Source organism: Chiloscyllium punctatum, chromosome 33, assembly GCF_047496795.1.
Source record: "Chiloscyllium punctatum isolate Juve2018m chromosome 33, sChiPun1.3, whole genome shotgun sequence".
Taxonomy (NCBI): Eukaryota; Metazoa; Chordata; class Chondrichthyes; order Orectolobiformes; family Hemiscylliidae; genus Chiloscyllium; species Chiloscyllium punctatum.
Genome location: NC_092771.1, coordinates 10,486,381 through 10,506,336, shown reverse-complemented (window position 1 = coordinate 10,506,336; position 19,956 = coordinate 10,486,381). Strand labels below are relative to the sequence as shown.

General features: G+C 38.9%; 1 protein-coding gene across 4 annotated transcripts in view; it reads right to left on the bottom strand.

Annotated features, from left to right (window-relative positions):
* The window catches only part of scaper (S-phase cyclin A-associated protein in the ER), a 321,703-nt gene that overhangs the window by 245,151 nt on the left and 56,596 nt on the right, over positions 1 to 19,956 (bottom strand). For all 4 annotated transcript variants that reach the window (XM_072552951.1, XM_072552952.1, XM_072552954.1 and 1 more), the window contains 3 exons: positions 7,499 to 7,599; positions 5,645 to 5,776; positions 3,159 to 3,313 (listed from right to left, as the gene is read on the bottom strand). In XM_072552951.1, coding sequence (XP_072409052.1) covers positions 3,159 to 3,313; positions 5,645 to 5,776; positions 7,499 to 7,599 — 388 coding nt within the window. The remainder of the gene's footprint in view (positions 1 to 3,158; positions 3,314 to 5,644; positions 5,777 to 7,498; positions 7,600 to 19,956) is intronic.

Sequence of the window (19,956 nt, the reverse complement as noted above, 5' to 3'; positions counted from 1 at the left end):
TACTTTCTTTAAAATGTTGAAGTAGTACTTGGATGAGCACTTGGAGCATCATTACATTCATGGCTCTGGCCAAGTGCTGAAATTAATGCAGGTATTAGTGTACTTTTGGCTATTCAGACTCGAGGGCCAAAGGGCCTCTTCTTTACTGTATGATTCTATGATTGATTCCATGACTGAATGGCGGGCTTCAAAACAATGGGATACTACATTTTATTATTGAAGTTGAGACTAATCATCATGCAAAGGAGAATGCATACAAACTTGAAGAACACAAAAAGATCATGTAGCGTGGTGAAATTTGACTTACAAAAGAATACAACAACCATCCTAAGGCTTCTGCTTGCGCTGTAATCTGTACGTTCATATGAGAACTCACCTTTATTCAGGCCAAGTTTAGTGAACATTTTAGAAATATTAGTAATGAGCTAGGTTTAAAGTGATATGTTCTGCAAGAAACAAAGAAACCTATAAAAATTCCACACATCTAACAGTACAATACTAAATGGGAAGGTTTACTGTCTTTCAAAAAGAAGGGGAATCTTTCTAAAGGGATTTTAGGTTAGACTATCCTCCATTTACTGGCATCGCATGTGTCTATTGTCTGAAGTTCTAAGGTCAGATTTCTTGCCGAAAAGCTGTTGTAAAAATGTCATTTTAGTCAAAGCTATCCTGTGCCTTTGAGCCACCCAATCTTTAAACCACTTTCAGGATTTTCAGTGTCTCTTGAAACAGGCAAAAGATATCCAGATTGGATTTTAAAAAAGCTTGAGAACTTTACTCAAGTATTTTTGATGCTAGCTTCACCAAAGATGACTTAATCCTAATCAGCATGAAGTATTTTCTGAGACCAATAAGACTTTTCATATCTGTGCCACAGATGTATAACTGATTCTGGGGAACTCAATGTTGCATCATATATCTACTTAATGATTTATTTTAAAATATAAAGTTCTGTAACATTTATCAAGTTCAAGTAACAACTAAAATATTCAATTCTCCATAAATACTTTCAAAAATACAAATATTATTAACCATTCTTTAGCTTTAGGCTACATTCAGCACAGACTCTACAACTTGCTCTCTACTGTGATGTCAATGCACATTCCTTTATTCAAGTTCCTGATGATATAACTAAGCACAGAAACTGGATCTGACTGCCCTATTTGACTCAGTTGAAGGCAGGAAAAGATAGATGCACACTGCATCTTTGATGATTCCAGACATGATGCCCTCATGAAACTGGTAGAACCATCAGGATCAACACATTTGTAGAATTCAGACCAATTACAGCACATGATTCATATCTGCAAAGACAAAAGTGAGGACTGCAGATGCTGGAAATCAGACTCTAGATTCGAGTGGTGCTGGAAAAGCACAGCAGGTCAGGCAGCATTCGGGAAGCAGGGAAAAAAAAAATCGACGTTTCAGGCAAAAGCCCTTCATCAGGAATGAAGCAAATATCTGCAAATATGAATTGACCAACTTAAGCACAGTCCTGAATGCAAAGTGAACAAACAACTGCAGATGCTGTAAATCAGAAACAAAAACAGAAATTGCTGGAAAAATGTAGCAGGTCTGGCTGCTGAAGTTCTGAAGAAAGGTAACTGGACCCAAAATGTTAACCATGCTTTCTTCTCCACAAATGCTGGGTCAAAAAGTGTGGCACTGGACAAGCACAGCAGGTCAGGCAGCACCTGAAGAGCAGGAGAGTCGACGTTTCGGGCACAAGTCCTTCATCAGGAATATCTGATAATGGGCTTATGCCCAAAACATCGATTCTCCTGCTCCTCTGATGCTGCCTGACCTGCTTTGCTCTTTCCAGCACCACACTTTTCAACTCTGATTCTCCAGCATCTACAGTCCTCACTCTTTCCTCTCCACAGACGGTGCCAAACCTGCTGAGTTTTTCCAGCAATTTCTGTTTTTGTTTCTGAATGAAGAGTGCTTCTAGATTCTTCCAAAAGAAATGTCCTTCTCACATGCATCCCATGTACAGTACATCACGGGTGGTTGCAGGGACAATGGGCTACTTGTTCCTAAGATTTCTAATGTGGTACTCACAGCTGCAAACAAATATAGACAAAAGGAGCAACTAACTCCAATTTCCCACTTCCCATCCTTTGGTGACTCACCACAGCTGAAATTATGAGCTCAGAATAACATGAAGTTGCACCAGTATGCCTCTAGTCTCTAGGGGTTACAAAAGTCACCATCCAACAAGCTTAGCTAGAAGTAACACTTCTCTTTCTGATGTCATCACTCTCATGTCGTCACAACATAGACATTTTCGTACAACAGCACAGAACATGCTTTATTTCTCAAAACAGCAACAAATGTAAAAATAACGTCAATGCCCAAACATATAGCAGAAAGAATTGTGGAATGGTCTGTCTGGAGGTTCAAAACAGATATAGATTTCACCAAGGTTTCCAAACCAAAATCCTCTGAATACGGTCTATGAAGTAACCCTGAGGAATTATCAAGCTCATTAAATCTCTGTCACCAGATCCTATATTTTTCTGTAGTTGTTTCTCGTGCTGCAGAATGAAAAAATTGATTCTGCAGCAAAAGCACAACTTCCTTTAGGAAACTGACCAACCTGTCTTTTACAAGTTAGAATAAGATTTCCATAAAATGTGTCAACGTTTGGAAGCACTTAAAAGAAATGATAACATCCTAGCTGTTCGTACAAGCAAAAGATGTCTTATTCACAAGTTTTCTTATTCATACATGTAATAGCTAATTGAACCATCTGCTCAATGAGAACTTTTGTAGATAAGCAGCACTGACCAAAACAGTAATAACATTGTACATTTGGACATGAAATGCTATTAACAATTAGTACGCTACTGGAAAATAAACAGCAAGTGAATTACTTCTTTCCTCTGCTGTCAAATAATTTTGTCAACAAATTCAAATGCAGGGCTTACAGAGAAATTCAAAATCAAAACTGGAAACAGAAGTTACTTCACTTTACCTTTTACCTCAAAATGTACTCCTTTATCACTTTCCAAGATCCATGATTTCCTTAAGACTGGGTCTGGGTCTGATGAAAAGTAGTTGAGCTAAAACATTACCTCTGTTTCTCTCTCCACCTGACCTGAGTGTTATCAGCATAGTCTGCTTTTAATTTTGTAAATATATTAAATATGACTTACCATTTGGATGCAATCTGCTCCGCTGTGAAGATTTTTGACAGTTGTTTCGGCTATGTTTTGGAGAAACAATATTTGCCCGATTAGCTTTGACTTTGTCTGCCCAACTGACACCAGTTGGAGCAAGACGAGCTGCTACCAAAGCTGGAGGAGCGCCCCTAAATAGAAAATTAACTAGAATTAGATTGAATCAGTGAGAAGGTCCAAAAAGTAAAAAGCTAATGGAAATAAAAAGAATATGAATACTACAGCTTCCAGCTTAACACAATGATTCCTGATTTCTGAAAAATCAACATCCTCAAGCTTCCATTACATACAACACACATGCACTCTCTCAGACACACTGACTGTGACTGCACGAATCCACAACACTCACTATACAGTATTCTGACAAAATATTTATCACACAACTAAAAATCATCTTATAGTTGTTTGTGGGATCTTGTTGTGTGCAGATCAGATGCTGCATTTGCCTGTATTATAATGGTCACTTATTAAAGTATTGATTGACTATGAAATTGTTTGGATGCTTCCATGAAAGCCATTATTTTACATTCATAGGAAATATGTATGCTTTTCATGTCATACATTGGAAATGTGACTTTAATAAGTTTTAAAAGGTACTGCCCCAAATCCTTTACCTTTTCCATATTCTTCCTTCTCCAGGGTGTGAATAGCATTTGAGCCACAATGTAATGGCAAATTTACAAATTTAAAATACCTGCACATGTGGATTTGCTTGTTGCAGCCTGAGCTGTTCACGTGATATGAAACATGGAAAAAAAAGAGTTCACAGTACTGATAGCCAAAGATATTCCAGAAATCCTTCACACTTGAATTTAAATTAAACCCAATGAGGGCATTGCTGGCTAGGCCCGTCCCTAATTGCGCAAAGGGTAGTTAAGAGTCAACCGCATTGCTGTGGATCTGGTGTCACACGCAGGCCAGACCAGGTAAGGATTGCAGTTTCCTTCCCTTTAAGGGCTCAGTGAAAGAGGTGGGTTTTTCCAACAATCAACAATAGATTTACAGTCATCATCAGATTCTTAATTCCAGATTTTTATTGAATTAAAATTTCACAATCTACCTTGGCAGGATTCCAACACACATCTCCAGAACATTACCTGGGTCACTGGATTAACAGTCCAGTGGTAATACCACTTAGAGCATTGGCCTAGTGAAGCTTTTAAAATGAATTCTGTTTTAAAAATAAGTGAATGAGTTACAAGTTATCATAGCACATATAAAGGAAAGCGAGTTTTCATATGTCAACACATTTAACACTGCATTTACAACGTGCCAGGTCATCTGTGCACTTAAAATGATGATATCTACACGTCTCCTACTCAATGTCCAACATAACTGTACTTTTGGACTCTAATGTTGCTCATTAACAATTAACCCAGTAAAGCAGAATGCATAAACCATAACATGTTAAATATTGTTTTCGTTACTTCAGCTGTTCTATGACAAGTGTTAAACTACTATTTGAGCTTGACGTAAATGTATATGTCAATATCAGTCAACATTTGCAGTACTCTGATAATCAATAATCATTTCCTGAGGTATTTCCATTACATAATAACACATGTATTGAACCATCTCTTCATGCAGTCTTCAACCACAATTAGATGTGAACATTTTTAGGCAGTAACGTGCTTAATAAATTGAAAGGAGCTCCAAGTAGGTGACATTAAACAAAGGATCAACCTGCCTGTGTTAACCTCATGCATGCCTCTAGGATTTAACTTAATCCAACCCAAAGTATGGTACTTTGGAATAAAGGAAAATAGGTCACATTTATGGCATTTTATAATAAACCATTATGAAGTTTGGGTAATTAACTGGAATTTAACTAGTCTTCGGAATTGATAAGTTCTGATGTAATCTGACTTCAGACTGAGAACTTTAATCATTCAAAAAACCAATACATCAATTGAACGTTAAAAAGTTTCAAAGAATCAAAAATTTACTTTGGAACAGCACGGAACACTACATTTTTCCACTCTAAAACAGAATTTATTTCATAGAGCATTAAATTGCAGAGACAATTTAAACAGTCATCTTTTGGATGAGACCTTGAATGAAAAGCTCTGCCTATCTGTTAAAGCGGTGTCAAAATTCCATAGCACTATCCAAAGAGGAGAAGGACATCTACATCAGATTCCCTTCTAAGCCAATAGCACTAAAAATGCATTCACCGGTCATTCATTTCATGCTGTTTGTGGGATCTTGACATGCACAAATTGGGTGCCATGTTTGCCTCCATAAAAATAATTGCACTAAAAACTAAATTGTTGTGAAACATTTTGAGAACTGTATGATGAAACTGAATGCCCCCATGAAACAAACTACCTGTCCTTAAATCCCCAAGAACTATGATTCTGGTTTCAAACATGAAGACAAAGTATGCACAAACTTGACCATAGGAATGATGTAATCATTCCATTTCCATCAACATATACAAAGAAAAATCTAGAAATTCTTACATCGTATTAGGAGCTCCAAAGTTTAAACTCCTTCGGGCACTTGACGTTGTGCAAATTCTGTCTGTTGGAGGACTTGGCATAACATGTCGCCCTGGGGACATTTTCCTCACTTCCCAAGCCAGCGATGTGGGTCTACAATAGAGAGTGCAAGTCACAATTCAAAAGCATGCAGTATATAGGTTATATATAATGCAGCGTATCATACTCAGTTCTAGTTTCGATATTACATAAATAAGACTTTGAAATATTTTTTGTACCTTCTCCAATGATGAAACTAAAACTGAGAGATAATAACTTCCAAGAAAGACTAAGCATGCTAGAGTTCCTTCCTCTGAAAGCAAAAAAGCAGAGGTAAGTTGATTGAGGTTGATAATATTTTAAAGGTTTAAAATAGTATAGTTGGGAGGGATATTTCATTTGTGAGGAGAGGTTTCAAAGTTATGAGCCACAATCACAAGGTAGTCACTAATAAATTTATTCACTCATGGGAATTATTAAAATGTGGAACATGTTAACAGTGTTTTTTATGGGATGTGGGCATCACTAGCTTGGTCTTTATTGAATGCCCATCCCTAACTGCCCTGGAGTGTATCTGTAGCAAGCAGTATCAATTTATTTAAGAGGGAGTTGGAGAAGCATGAGGAGTGCACAAAAAAAGTGTATGTTCCATTTGCACATTTGCAGTTGCACTCATGATGTCACACCAGCGTAACATTCAAATCTTAAACTAATCCTAAGGCCTGGGAAAACAGCAACAATTATAATCAGTCTGCAAATTTCTTTGCTAGGAGAGTCCATGGTGCAATGAAAAAACTGATTAGTTGTTAGATAACTTTGGATTGTATCTGTATAGAGACCACATTACTTAATGAACAACAGAAGTACAAATTTGCAAAGAAATATTCCGATTGTGCGCTTTCTTAGATCTTACAACTAGCTTAAAACTCAATGTAAGAAATTGCGGCATTTGCTTATTTGTTTTCTACTTAGAATTAATTTTAGGGCAAGAGATAGAGTAATTTTCATCACAGTCAGGTACAACTCTCTCGCCTCTCACAATGACAGACTGTAGCATTCCAGCTACCAGCAGTTCTGCCCATAAATGAAACAGTTTAGATAAGGTTAGATGAAACAAAGTGGGAGGAAATTTATGCAGAGGACAAACATTAGCTCTGACCAGTTCGTTGGAATAGCATGTTCACATTTGGAGACAGAACAGAAGATAACACAATGAATGCAGTTTCATATAACAACTGTTTCATTCCTAATGCATGTTGATATAGCACATCAGGGAACATAGATCACCTGCAATAACAATAAATTGCATCTGAAGAAAGTTATTGCTAACATGAACAACTATGAGTCTAAATCTGATGTTTACAAGAAATTATGTAACTAAAGCCACCTCCATTTTAAAACCCATGTTAATTTCCTGTCCCATTTGCATTCAAAAAGGATAGAAGTAATAGCAGTGCTCCTCTCAAGTACTGTCCTGCAATTGCCTTTATTTGATTCTACCTCAGAATGCATTCTAAGTAAGCAAATGTAAACATTCTCAACATACTAATTGACTCGAATCTTGATCATTTTACTCAAACACCCTGCACCCCAGAACATCATAATTGGTCTAACAATCAGATAAAGGTCTCTTGTCTTTCAAAGTCTTCTGCTAGTTATTTCCAGTAGGTTGCTTAAAATCAGATACTTTGCAGACAAAGTTCCTCTCGAATGTCTCCTTTTATATATCCATTCTTCAGAACATTTAGCAACATTTAGCCAGTTTAATGGGAGTATAGATCTCCCATTCAATAATTAAGTTATTTCAAGTGGATGGTGTACACTGCAGTGTATTACCTGTTCCGTGCATCTGTATTCTCTAACTTTTCCTGCAGCTGCAACCAATCTATCAATGCCTTGAAATCTCGCACGTAGTTATCCAGCATCATCAACACTTCCTGAGAAAAGAAACTCATTATAATTAGGTTGCAAGTTATATCCCCTACTCCCACAAATCATAAATCAATGCTGGTTTGAGTTACTCCTTTCTCTCTGATGCAATTATGTGGCTATATTATCAGTGAAAATCGCTTCGGACAACTTTTTCACTCTGAATGAAGTACTAAATGGAATAAAATTCATGAGAAAAATTTCATAGAAGAAAATGGTTAGTAAACCTTGCAATTCCAATATTCAGACAGTGGAGCTGGTTTTGAAATTGTGCTATTTGCAGTGTCTAGGCTGATGCTTTTTCTCACTTATTTTGTCTGATTTGGAGTCACAGCAAAATATTTATGGTTAAGTTTCATTTCTTTTCTTTGTAAATTTACTTCACGCTACATCCATTTAAACTGTACAAACACTGAGTATTACTGTTATAGATGCTATATTTCCATAGCCCCTCTACCCTCATCTTAAGCAACATATAAGGATTTCTCAAACTAAAATTTAGATCATTTGTTTGCCTACCTCTGTCACATCCTTAACTTTCTGTCACCTATAAGTTACATTCCCACCAATTTTTTACCACTGGCCTTTGCTGTGGTCACCGTACTATGGCAAGGTGATTTCACTGAAGAGGTTCCAGAAGAGATCCACCAGGACACTGCCTGGGATGAAGTCCTTTAGCTATGATGAGAACTTGCGTAAGCTTGGGTTGTTTTCTTCGGAGCAGAGAAATTTGAGCGGGACCTGATACAAGTGTGTAAGATTTATGAAGAGCATGGACAGGGTGGACAGAAAGGACCTCTTCCCATTAGTTGAAGGGTTAACAACGAGGAGGCGCAGTTTTAACATGACAGGCAGGAGGCTTTTTGGGGTGGTTTGAGGAAAAACCTTTCACCCAGGTTGTGGTGGGGTTCTGATATGTACTGACAGGGAGGAGTAGTATTCACTGATTATTTCACAACATGGATGAAGTACTTGGATGAACACTTGAAAAAGCATAACATTCAAGACTATGGGCCTAGTACTGGAAAATGGGGCTAAAGTAGATGAAGTGTAGTTTTGGCAGTACCAGACACATTGGTCGAAGGGCCTGTATTGTATGATTCTATGAATCTTTCTCTAGTTTCTCTCCTACCCCACCCTCTCTAAACCCATCTAGTCCAGCTGACCTTCTCCTTTGTTCTTGACCCTACTCCAATTAAACAGCTGACCATACATACTTGCTGATAATACATAAATGATTCCCACTCCTCAGGGACTAACCCACCACTCCAAAATAAACATCCATTATTCATCTGCCTCTATGCTATCACCTATGTGCACTGACCGACACTGGCTGCCAGCCCACCAATAAATCAATTTTAAAATTTCATCCTTGTGCTCAAATTTCTCCTTAGTTTGATCCGTTCCAAATTTTGTCATGCAACTGTCGAAAACTGGGATTGCCTCCAAATATGGTCTCTTGTGCATTCCCACTCCCTTTGGCAAATAAGCGCCACCGGTGTGTTCAGCCACTTCAGTATTAATCGCTGACATTCTTTCTAAATCTCCCCTCCTCCATCTTTCATTTCCTTAGAATCCAACTTTAATAAGTTCAAATATTCTGTCCACTTATGCTTCTGTGAAGTGCTTTGAGTGCCTTTCTAGGCGTCAAAGAAATTGTCTCTTTTTGTATCCAATATAGTTTCTTCTTGTGGGAGGACACCACATTGTTGGCAATGTGAAACTTACATCTTTGTCTGCCTCTTCTGTCATGACTCAGTATGGCTCTATTCTAAAAATGAACACTGACCATAATATGTGTCTGCTGACATTTAGGTAGAATGGCTTCAGGTGTAAAAGGCAACCTAAGAAGTGGAAAAAAACACTGACATAAAGCTATTGTTTGAAATAATTAGATGATCTAAAGAGGCTGTGCAGCATAACATGAATCAATCTATAATGAACACAACTAGAGTGAATGTTTAAGAGGCAATTGCTTGAACTGTGCTTTTTGACAAGTTTTTGAAACTAAGCAATCTCATCATGTGAAAGTAACTGCTTAGTATTTTTTGCACTTACATATAATTTTGGGCAAATATAAAATTAAGCCTGCCCTTAGATATCTACACATCTTACCTTTTCAATCTAGAAGCATCTCTTTGAAGATTCATAATCCAACTTTAATATGTTTCCATTTTTAAGCCACAATGGTTTTATGAAATCAATGAGATATATTTGGAAGGGTATCACAACACTTGGAAGCAACTTTCCTATATAACATCAAATCTTAAGCTTCCTGTAAATAATTTATTTTAATGGGATATAAAATTTAACATTGCCAAGAACTCTTTTTAACCTTTCAAGGGGAGTTAATTAACTGATTGTGCTAATTTAGAGACAGATGTTTGGAATTCTTGAATCACGAAAAAGCACCTTGCTAAACGTTGCTGCTGAATTTCTTTAAATTGAACCAACGAAATGGAGGAATCTTATGAACTTATCAGTGACTGGTGAGGATATTTTGGAGGTGAGCGAAGACAGTGTAGTCTGATCCTAGAAGTAGCAAAATTCAAAACTGTATATTAAGGACACATCGTGAGAAGAAAATTAGCTCAATGCTACAATGTACTGATTTTATTGTAATGCTTCCATTATTATTCAGATGCAAATATGCTATCAAGTTCAACACAACACACACCTACTGTAGTTTTGATAACAACCTTGATTTAGATGCAGGTATTTAGAGTCAACGATTGATGCCTCTGGAGGCAGCCATCTGGATTTCCTCTGCAACATTTGTTTATAACTGGCATGTTTCTTAAAACAAAACTGCAGCTGCTTACAAACATGACAATGGAGTTTAAAGTCAGGTTCAACCGATTGAATGACGGCCAAAAAAAACTCAAAATAGATGATTAGTGTTACTTTTCTTAACCACAAGCCGACACTCACTCACAAACATAGAGCGCAATCAAAAAAAAGGAAAAATAAACTGCCCGCAATTAAGAACATCACTTGAATTTGAATTCACTTTTCTGTACAATTTCTTCATAACTCCATTCAAGCAGAATTAGATTTTCCAATCACTATTCCTGCATGGTTCCAAAGAATTCAATAAAATCACAACTCATGTTGTGGGTACAACCCATGGACAAAACCAACGTCACCTACAAAATTCCATATAAGGACTGCCACAAACACTACGTAGGACAAACACGAAGAAAGCTAGCCATCAGGATACACAAACACCAGCTAGCCACAAAAAGATACGTCCCTCTCTCCCTCGTAGCCCTACACACGGATGAAACTAATCACCATTTTGACTGGGACAACTCATCTATTCTGGGACAGGCTAAGCAAAAACATGCCAGAGAATTCCTCAAGGCCTGGCACTCCAACCACAACGCCATAAACAAACATGTAGATCTAGATACCATCTATCAACCCCTCAGAAAACGAACAGGAAATGACATCACCACAACCCCAGGAACCCCATCCAGGACCAACATATCAATAGAAAGCAGGAGACAACACCTTCGCTTCACTTGGAGGTCGCCACTGATGATGTTACCTAACCAGGTAATGAAACGTCTGGATATCAAACCTACACCTCAGCGAGCAAACCTACACCCTAAATCCCAACCTGAGCTACAAACCTTGCAAAAATCACTTTAATAGTTATATAAGTGTTGGTCATTGATGCTCTCAAGCCACCTTAAAGACCTAATGGTTTTGATTCAGACTGGTCCAACTACAATATATTGTTACAGTTTTGATGCCAGTCTTTAAATATTCCAATGTAATGAAATGTATATCACTTCTATTTTGAGCAAAATTTTCCAAAAATAAATATGCCAGACACATTTCTCTTATCCTGTCCTTCAGGGCATTTCTCTCCACTAAGGACAGCTTTTCCATGGCATGACCAAAATGGGATGATCCATCTTAGCCACCTCCGAAGGTTCCCAAAGTTAGAAGTATCAGTCAATTTTATTTACTACATGCAATATCAAAGAAATAGATACAGCAAAATATGGGCTCTTGCAACACGTTTTATTATTAAAGAAAAGATGTGGGCATTGGAGCGCTTGCTGCCCAAAACCTAATTGCCCTTGAATAGGTGGTGGGGAACCACTTTTTAAAGATTAGATTAAATTCCCTACAGTTTGGAAACAGGACCTTCAGCCCACTAAATCCACACCGACCCTCCGAAGAGTAACCCACCCAAACCCATTCCCGACCCGATATTTACCCCTGACTAATACACCCAACACTATGGGCAATTTAGCGTGGTCAATTCACATCTTTTAATTGTGGGAGGAAACTGGAGCACCCGGAGGAAACCCACGCAGACACGGGGAGAATGTGCAAACTTCACACTGACAGTCACCCCAAAATGGGAATCGAACCCAGGTCCCTGGCGCTGTGAGGCAGCAGTGCTAACCACTGAGCCACCATGATGCCCCCTTCTCGAATCGCTGCAGTTCATGTGATGCACCACACCCACAGTACTGTTGAGAAGAAATTTCCAAGAATAGATTCAGCAGCAGTAGGAATAGCAAGTTCCAAATCTGAATAGTGTATGGTTTGCCAGGGAACTTGCAGGTGGTGGTGTTTGCATGTATCTGCTGCCCTTGTCCTTCTACATGGTAGAGGTTGCAGGCTTGGAAGGTGCTGCTGAGGGAGCCTTGATGAATTACTGTAGTGCACCTTGCAGATGGTACACACTAATGCCACCATACCTCAGTGGTGGCAGGGGTGAATGTTTGAATGATAGAATCCTTCCAGTATGGAAGCAGGCCATTCAGCCCATAAAGACCCACCAACTCTCCCAAAGAGCATCCCATCCAGACCCATGCCCCCTAACATACCCTATAACCTTCCATTCTCCATAGCTAATCCACCTAGCCTGCAAACCCTGGACACTATGGGCAATCCACCAATTCTGCACATCTTTGGACTGTGGGAGGAAATTGGAGCAGCCGGTGGAAACCCAGCAGACATGGGGAGAATGTCTGTGTGGAGTTTGCATAGTCACCCAAGGGTGGAATCGAACCCAGGTCCCTGGTGCTGTGAGGCAGCAGTGCTAACCACTGAACTACTTACTTGATTGACATAGAAAGCAAAGCCAGCAAGCCAATCTTCTTTTTAATCCGCATCTCCCTCCCAATGCAAGAACAGGATAGCTACAATCTTGAGAACCGTCAATTTAAAAAAATGGTAAGAGTGGAAACATCAATCATTTCTTTATCCTCCCTAGAAATTAAAGAATCATTGGGAACAATCACCTCCCAAATCCTGCAAACTGGGCACAGGAGCTCAGAATGTTCATATCCTTGAAAACGTCAGGTTGCAGAAGTTGGTATCTGATTTGACAGTCCAGTTGGATCTTCCATCCTGCTGTGACAGTGAGGTTTACACTAGTGATTTAGTAACGGGCAGAGACTGCAGACTCCATTTACTGGATAAAGGTTTTCTGCTTCATTACAAGGTATTGACCAGTTGGTGCTATTCTACTGGTGTGTGGACACTTCCTCAGGAACGTTTTTAGCAAGTTACATTTAGCAGACCCAAATTAAACTTAGCCAGGCTTAGGTGTGTACAATGGATTGAAAATGTCAATAGAAAAAAAATTCTAAGCCACTGACTGTGAGAGAGACAATGGTCATTCTGATCACCTACTCTCAGCCAAACTCCATTCTAATATCGCAAGATTTGTTTATTCCTGTACTCCAATCCCTTTGCAATAAAGGCCTCCATGCCATTTACCTTCACCATTGTTGCATGAACCGATGGGATATCTATGTTTCTTATATGAGTGCACCCTCTGTACATCACATCATTTCAAACATATTCTGCTTTTCTATCTTTCAAGCCAAAGAGACAAATATCTGTTTCCCATCATACTCTATCTGCCATCACACTGCCCATCACCCCTAATTAACATAACCAGACGGATGGGGTGTCAATCAAGTAGGCTGCTTTATCCGTCACGGTGTCAAGCTTCTGGAGTGTTTTTGGAGTTGTCCTTAACCAGGCAGCAGAAAGTATTCCATTATTCTGATTTATGCCTGGAAGATGAACAGTCTTTGGGGAGTAAGGGTTAGTTGTTCGCCACTAAAAATTTCAGCCTCTTAACCATTTTTGTACTTGTAAACTGGTACGGTTCTGTTTCTAGTCAATGGTAAACCTCAGGATGTTGACAGTTCAGACTCCAGTGATGGCTACATCACTCAATATCAAGAGCCATGGTCAGATTTACTTTTGTTAACGATCATCATTAACTGGCACTGGTATGGCATGACGGCTACTTGTCACTCACCAGCTCCAGTATGACGGTATCCAGACGTTCAGACATATTGGCATGGTCATTTCAGAATCTAACATGTCACAAATGGTGTGAAATATTGCACAATCATCAAACATTCCCACTTCTGACTTTATGATGGATGGCAGGTTGTTGATGAAGTAGCTAAAGATGATTGGGTTTTGGAACAATAACTCCTGCAATGATGTCCTATGGCTGAGATAACTGACCACCAACAAACATTTATATGATTCCAAAATGGAAAGTTTTCCCTGATATGCAGTTACTTCAATTTTGCTAGGGCTCCTTTTAGACAAACAGTTAAATGCTGCCTGTCTTTATGTTAACAGCAGTCTCATTTTCACCTTACCTCTTTTGTCCATATTAGGACCAAAGCTGTAATGCGATCAGAGGCATAGTGGCCCTGGGAGAACCCAAACTGAATACTGTTGAGCTCCACCATCTTACGTGGTTGAATGAGTCTCCAACAACACTCAAGAAACTAAATATCACTAAAGACAAATCAGCTCAATTGACTGATATCCCATCCATCACCAACACACAACAGCGGCAATATGTACATTTACAAAACGCATTCCAATGTCTGCTACTTAGAAGGCCAAGGGCAGACATACATGAATACCATTGCAACTTTCCCTACAACCCTCATATAATTCAATTTTGGAATAATATCACCGAAATGTCACTGTTGCTTTGTTCCTGATGAAGGGCTTTTGCCCTAAACATTGATTTTCCTGCTCCTTGGACACTGCCTGACCAGCTATGCTTTTCCAGCACCACACTCTTGACTATAACTTTCTTTGTCCTATTATGACAAACAGCTAAAACAAAAAGTCCTCTAGAGAACTGTGGCAAGACTGCATAAGATTAATGAGCAAACCTAATAATCATGACCACTAATATGAAGGAAAAATTATAAATCTAAACATATTTGTAAGTTATAGTATTGATTAATGTACTTTCAATCAATACTAATTTCTTGGAGAACTGCTAAATACATGTTTCATCACTCCCTGTTAACAAAGTAAAATATTCACATCACAACACTTTAACACTGTAAAATTAATCCCCTCCACCTCCAAATCAAAGTCACCCAACAACTGGGGGAAGAACACCTCATCTTCCACCTCAGGACCCTACAACCACACGGCATCAACAAAGACTTCACCAGTTTCCAAATCTCCCTACCCTCCCCACCTCATCCCAGATTCAACACTCCAACTCGGCACCACCCTCTTGACCTGACCTACCTGTCCATCTTCCTTCCCAGCTATCTGCTCCACCCTCCCCACCAACCTATCACAATCACCTCCTACCTGGATCCACCTTTCGCCATCCCACCTACCTTTCCCTCAGCCACCCTTCCCCCACCCCATTCCTGATGAAGGGTTTATGCCCAAAACATCGACTCTCCTGCTCCTCGGATGCCAATTTACCTGCTGCGTTTTTTCCAGCACCAAGCTTTTCAACTCTGACTCTCCAGCATCTGCAGTGCTCACTTTCACCCTTTAGTATAGCCTGTTTCAGAGTGGCCAGAGTACAGAGTCACACTTCCAGTGTGTGACGGATTGCACAATGCTGACTGCAGTGCAAAAAAACAGTTACTGTACATTCATTTCTGTACATGGATTCCTGATGCAGCAGCTGAAGTAGTCACGTTGCTCACCTGCATGGGTGAGCTGAGCACTTAGTCAAACAGTAGATGGGGGAAACAAAAAATCAAAAGCAGCCTCAGTACAGCAGCATTCCTATTTTGCTTTTTGTTTTGAATATACTAGAACCCACCGAAACCACAGGTTTCATCAGCAGCAAATTAAAAACAAATTCACCCAGTATAGACGGAATTAAACAACTGCATTTACATTGTTACTTTCACATATTCACGACCTCCTTAAACACTTTACAGACAAATGAATTATTTTTGTACTGACAACAATAGTCATAACTTTGCATAGCAACATCTCAGACATTAAACAGCTTCTTGCGAGGCTTGTTGGGGGATAATGAACCTTGGGCTTAATACAAGGGCCTCCTACTCTTATCAAAAGATGCTATGGAATCTTTTACTTTGGCAAGTAGTTGGAGCCTGAGTTTAGCATGACATCTTCAAAAAAGCAACACAATTCCTCTGCCTTGCGAACGTGGTCAAATGTTCATGTCCTGGAACACTGCTTGAACCTACAACTCTCTGAAACAAGAGCATTTCCAGTGAGTCAAGTTGACATTTTACACTCCAATGAGTGCATTCACACAATGTTACAGTTGCGAGAAAAATCTTCTGCTTCCAATTAATTTTTTGCACATGCACACCAATTGGTTTTCCTGTGAGGGTTCCAAGTTAGCAAGGTCTGAGGAATGGCATTCTTTTGCTTAACCTTGGCTTTCAGCAAGCTTCTTCCACCCCCAGCTGCTCTCACTCCTTTAAAACAGTGTTGAGAGCTAAAACTGAACGAAGAACATCACATTTCAGCACCTTTAAGTAATCATAAAAACAAATATAAGACTTTATTATGACTCTAAAAGTAAATATGCAAATACTTTCCCCAAGAATGCACAAGGAAAAGAAATCATTCTCCAATTATCCACTGAATCATTCTTTAACATGTAGAGAAATTCCATGCTGATTAGCTGCAACCTTGCAGTCTTGTAGTATTGGATTCACTCCATGTTATCTGCTCCAATCAGAGCAGTTCCAAGCACCAGTAACCTGAAGCTTGTTTAGTGAACAAGGGAACACAAACAAGACAAGCAGCCGGAGTGGCCCCTGTACTCGCTGGTGCGCATCTTTCCCCTTGCAGCAATGAAGGCCATTTTGTCAAGCAGGAGAGACTGGAACAAAAGTGGCTCTGAAAACACTGTTATGGACAGGCAGATAACAAAGTATAGATGTACAGCTAAAATTACCAATTAGTTTACCAATTGGCTGCAACGGATTCGATTGGTTTGTAATTAATTCTAGTTTCTGGCGCATACAGCAAGACGGTTGGCGCCAACCCTTTGTCCTGCTGACACACAATACCAGTACACAAGACCCAAGGGTCCTGGACATCAATACCTCTCTCTGCCTCACCTACAGCAGCCAATGCAGAAGATATATCCTGATGTGCTGAAACAGTGGAAAGTTCTGCTGCATGAGAAGGCGCTGACAAGAAAGAACTCTTTATGGACTAAGCTGTGTAACAGCAAGCTTCATGCTAAAATAAACTCCACTGGATTGTTGGACAGGTTGTCTGGTGTATGAAGGGGATTTATTTTCTGAAGGTCATGCCTGCCACACAGAAGCAACACTGAAATACAACTTTCAGACAAATTATCATCCACCGGTGCGTTCTTTTACCGAGAAAATTGATCATCCTTTTCATTTCTTTCACTGGAAATGTACTGTGACTACAGCAAACAGCAGATTCATTCATTACAAAATGTACAGGATACATAACACACACCAAACTTGTCTTGAGATGGTCCAATGCAAATACTAATGCAATTTACAAAGAAAGTGAGAGTTGTAAAAGCACATTTGCTTTGACAAGAACAACTTTGCAACAAGACAAGATAATTGATTATTGCTTTTCTTTCTGTTTCCGGATCAAAGAGAGCTAATTAGAGGGGGTCACGAGTTATTCTTCATAGCAAAGAACAACTGCAAAGGTTCACTTTATCAGATTATAATTTCCACTTTTCTAAAAGGGAACTTTAATTAAAGTCGTAGGGTTTTCAGTGGACAATTTTTTTTTCATCCTTTGTTTACATAGTGTTTTTTTGAAAAATCTCAGATTGTTACATGAGATATTTACAGAATATTATATTTAATGTTTCTTTGATTTCCCATTACATTTTTGTGACATTCAACCTGTCTATGTTGATGTTTACTCTCCACACATGTCCTAAGCTCATTTGCCTGTTCAATTCTTAAAATCCTTTTAGGCTGAATGGCCTCCTCTTGTTCTATATCGAATTTTCCCACTGTACATTTTCATTCAGCCATCTTTTAAGTTAAGTTCTTTCCACTGTCTACTGAAGATCTGACACTTTTCATTATTTCTCAGTTAACCATTTAGTTCATCTCACATTCTCGTGTAAGCCAGTTCTCTTTTCTCACCAATACCAAATGTATCTGTTGAAAAAGGAGGGCTATAATAATTACAGATATTTATTTAGCATTTACTGGTTTTGTGTATTCAGGCAAAATCTTGGAAATATAGTCTAAAGACTATTATAATACTGAAAGAAATATTTAAAGTATACCATCAACGAAAAAGCCTAGAACAACAAGATAAATTTTTCTTTATTTCTTATTTTTTCACCTCTGGTGAGACATAGCATGTCAAACTGCAATGCTCTCTGAAGAGGTAGTTCACTGAGTGAACTATCACTCCAGCCCAGGCAATACCTAACAGAGAACAGTGCTCAGGTAGTAGCCTCTACTTCTGAGTCTGTCATCCAATCCCATTTGGGGTGTTGCACCATGTTTTATAGCCAATAGCCAGATTGAACATAAAATGTGAATGAGCAAATGACTGTGCATTGAAGTAATCAAAATTTCATCATCTTTTATATTCAGCCAACTCTGGTTATTTTAATCCTGAGCAATTGAGCAGGACTACATAAACTTCCTAAATGCAGTGAAGCTCAGCCTTCGCCTTAGGCAAAAACTGCGGTTCAATCATTTCATCTTCATGCCAAAGAAGATAGGATATTGAAGTGTGCAGCTTACACAGTGAGCGTTCAGCTGTAGGTTTTGTCAGGAGTCCGGAAGCCTGATGAAAATTAAAAGGAATAAACAAATTGGCACTGTGATGACAGCTTTACTATGTTATTGTGGAATGCATCATCTCAAATTGCTAGCATCATTACTGATGGGCTGAAGTACAAATGGTTACAGACCTAAGTGTAAGGCAATTCAAAGTGCTGCTTCCATGCACAAGACATTAAAAAATGTCAAAAAAAGGTATAATATATGAATATTCTACACAATTCAAGAGGACATAGAAAAAGTTCACAGATGAAGTACTAAATTTTAGGAAAAAGAATAGGAAAAAATGCTTCAAGGTAGTTTCACAATTATAGGTTTTAAATGAATATTCATGACAACATTGTTAACACATCAGTCACATAAACCATCTGTCTCTATCTCATCAAATATTATCCCAAAAGATAGCCTTTAGCCAGAAGAAAGATTTCAAATGTCACAACAGCACAGGTAGGATGATATAAAATTTTCAACCAGAAGATCAAACATTGAAGTTGACTTGACTGTACTGCTTCTGAGACAGAGTTGGGGTTCAAAGCAGACCCTTGCTAACAAAAATTAATGGGATAGTTAGAGAGAGATTTCGTCAAAGGACATTCTCTTCATACCCAACCGCAGCTAAACAGCAAAGCATGTTGGCAGGACCACAAGCTTTAAACCTTTTAAAACTAAGGATCGGAGCTTCAGCTGTTATTTAAATTACTTAAGAAGTTCTTTTTAACAAATAAAATTCAAGAAAATCCCATTTAACAATACAGCCTCAGAAAATGCATTCAAAGCAATTTCATTCTGTTCAACTTTTATTAAAAGTACATGATACATTATTCTATATCTTGTGACTGTACAAATGTATAGTTCCAATACTGGAAACTAATCTGTGACTTGGAAGAATACTTAAAAGTTTACACTTCTGTCCTATTCTTGGACATTTTACTTTCACGCTCCAAACTGATTTGTTGATGGTATACATAAGAGTCATAGAGATGTACAGCATGGAAACAGACCCTTCGGTCCAACCCATCCATGCCGACCAGATATCCCAACCCAATCTAGCCCCACCTGCCAGCACCCGGCCCACATCCCTCCAAACCCTTCCTATTCATATACCCATCCAAATGCCTCTTAAATGTTGCAATTGTACCAGCCTCCACCACTTCCTCTGGCAGCTCATTCCATACCCGTTCCACCCTACGCGAGAAAAAGTTGCCGCTTAGGTCTCTTTTATATCTTTCCCCTCTCACCCTAAACCTATGCCCTCTAGTTCTGGACTCCCTGACCCCAGGGAAAAGACTTTGCCTATTTAACTTA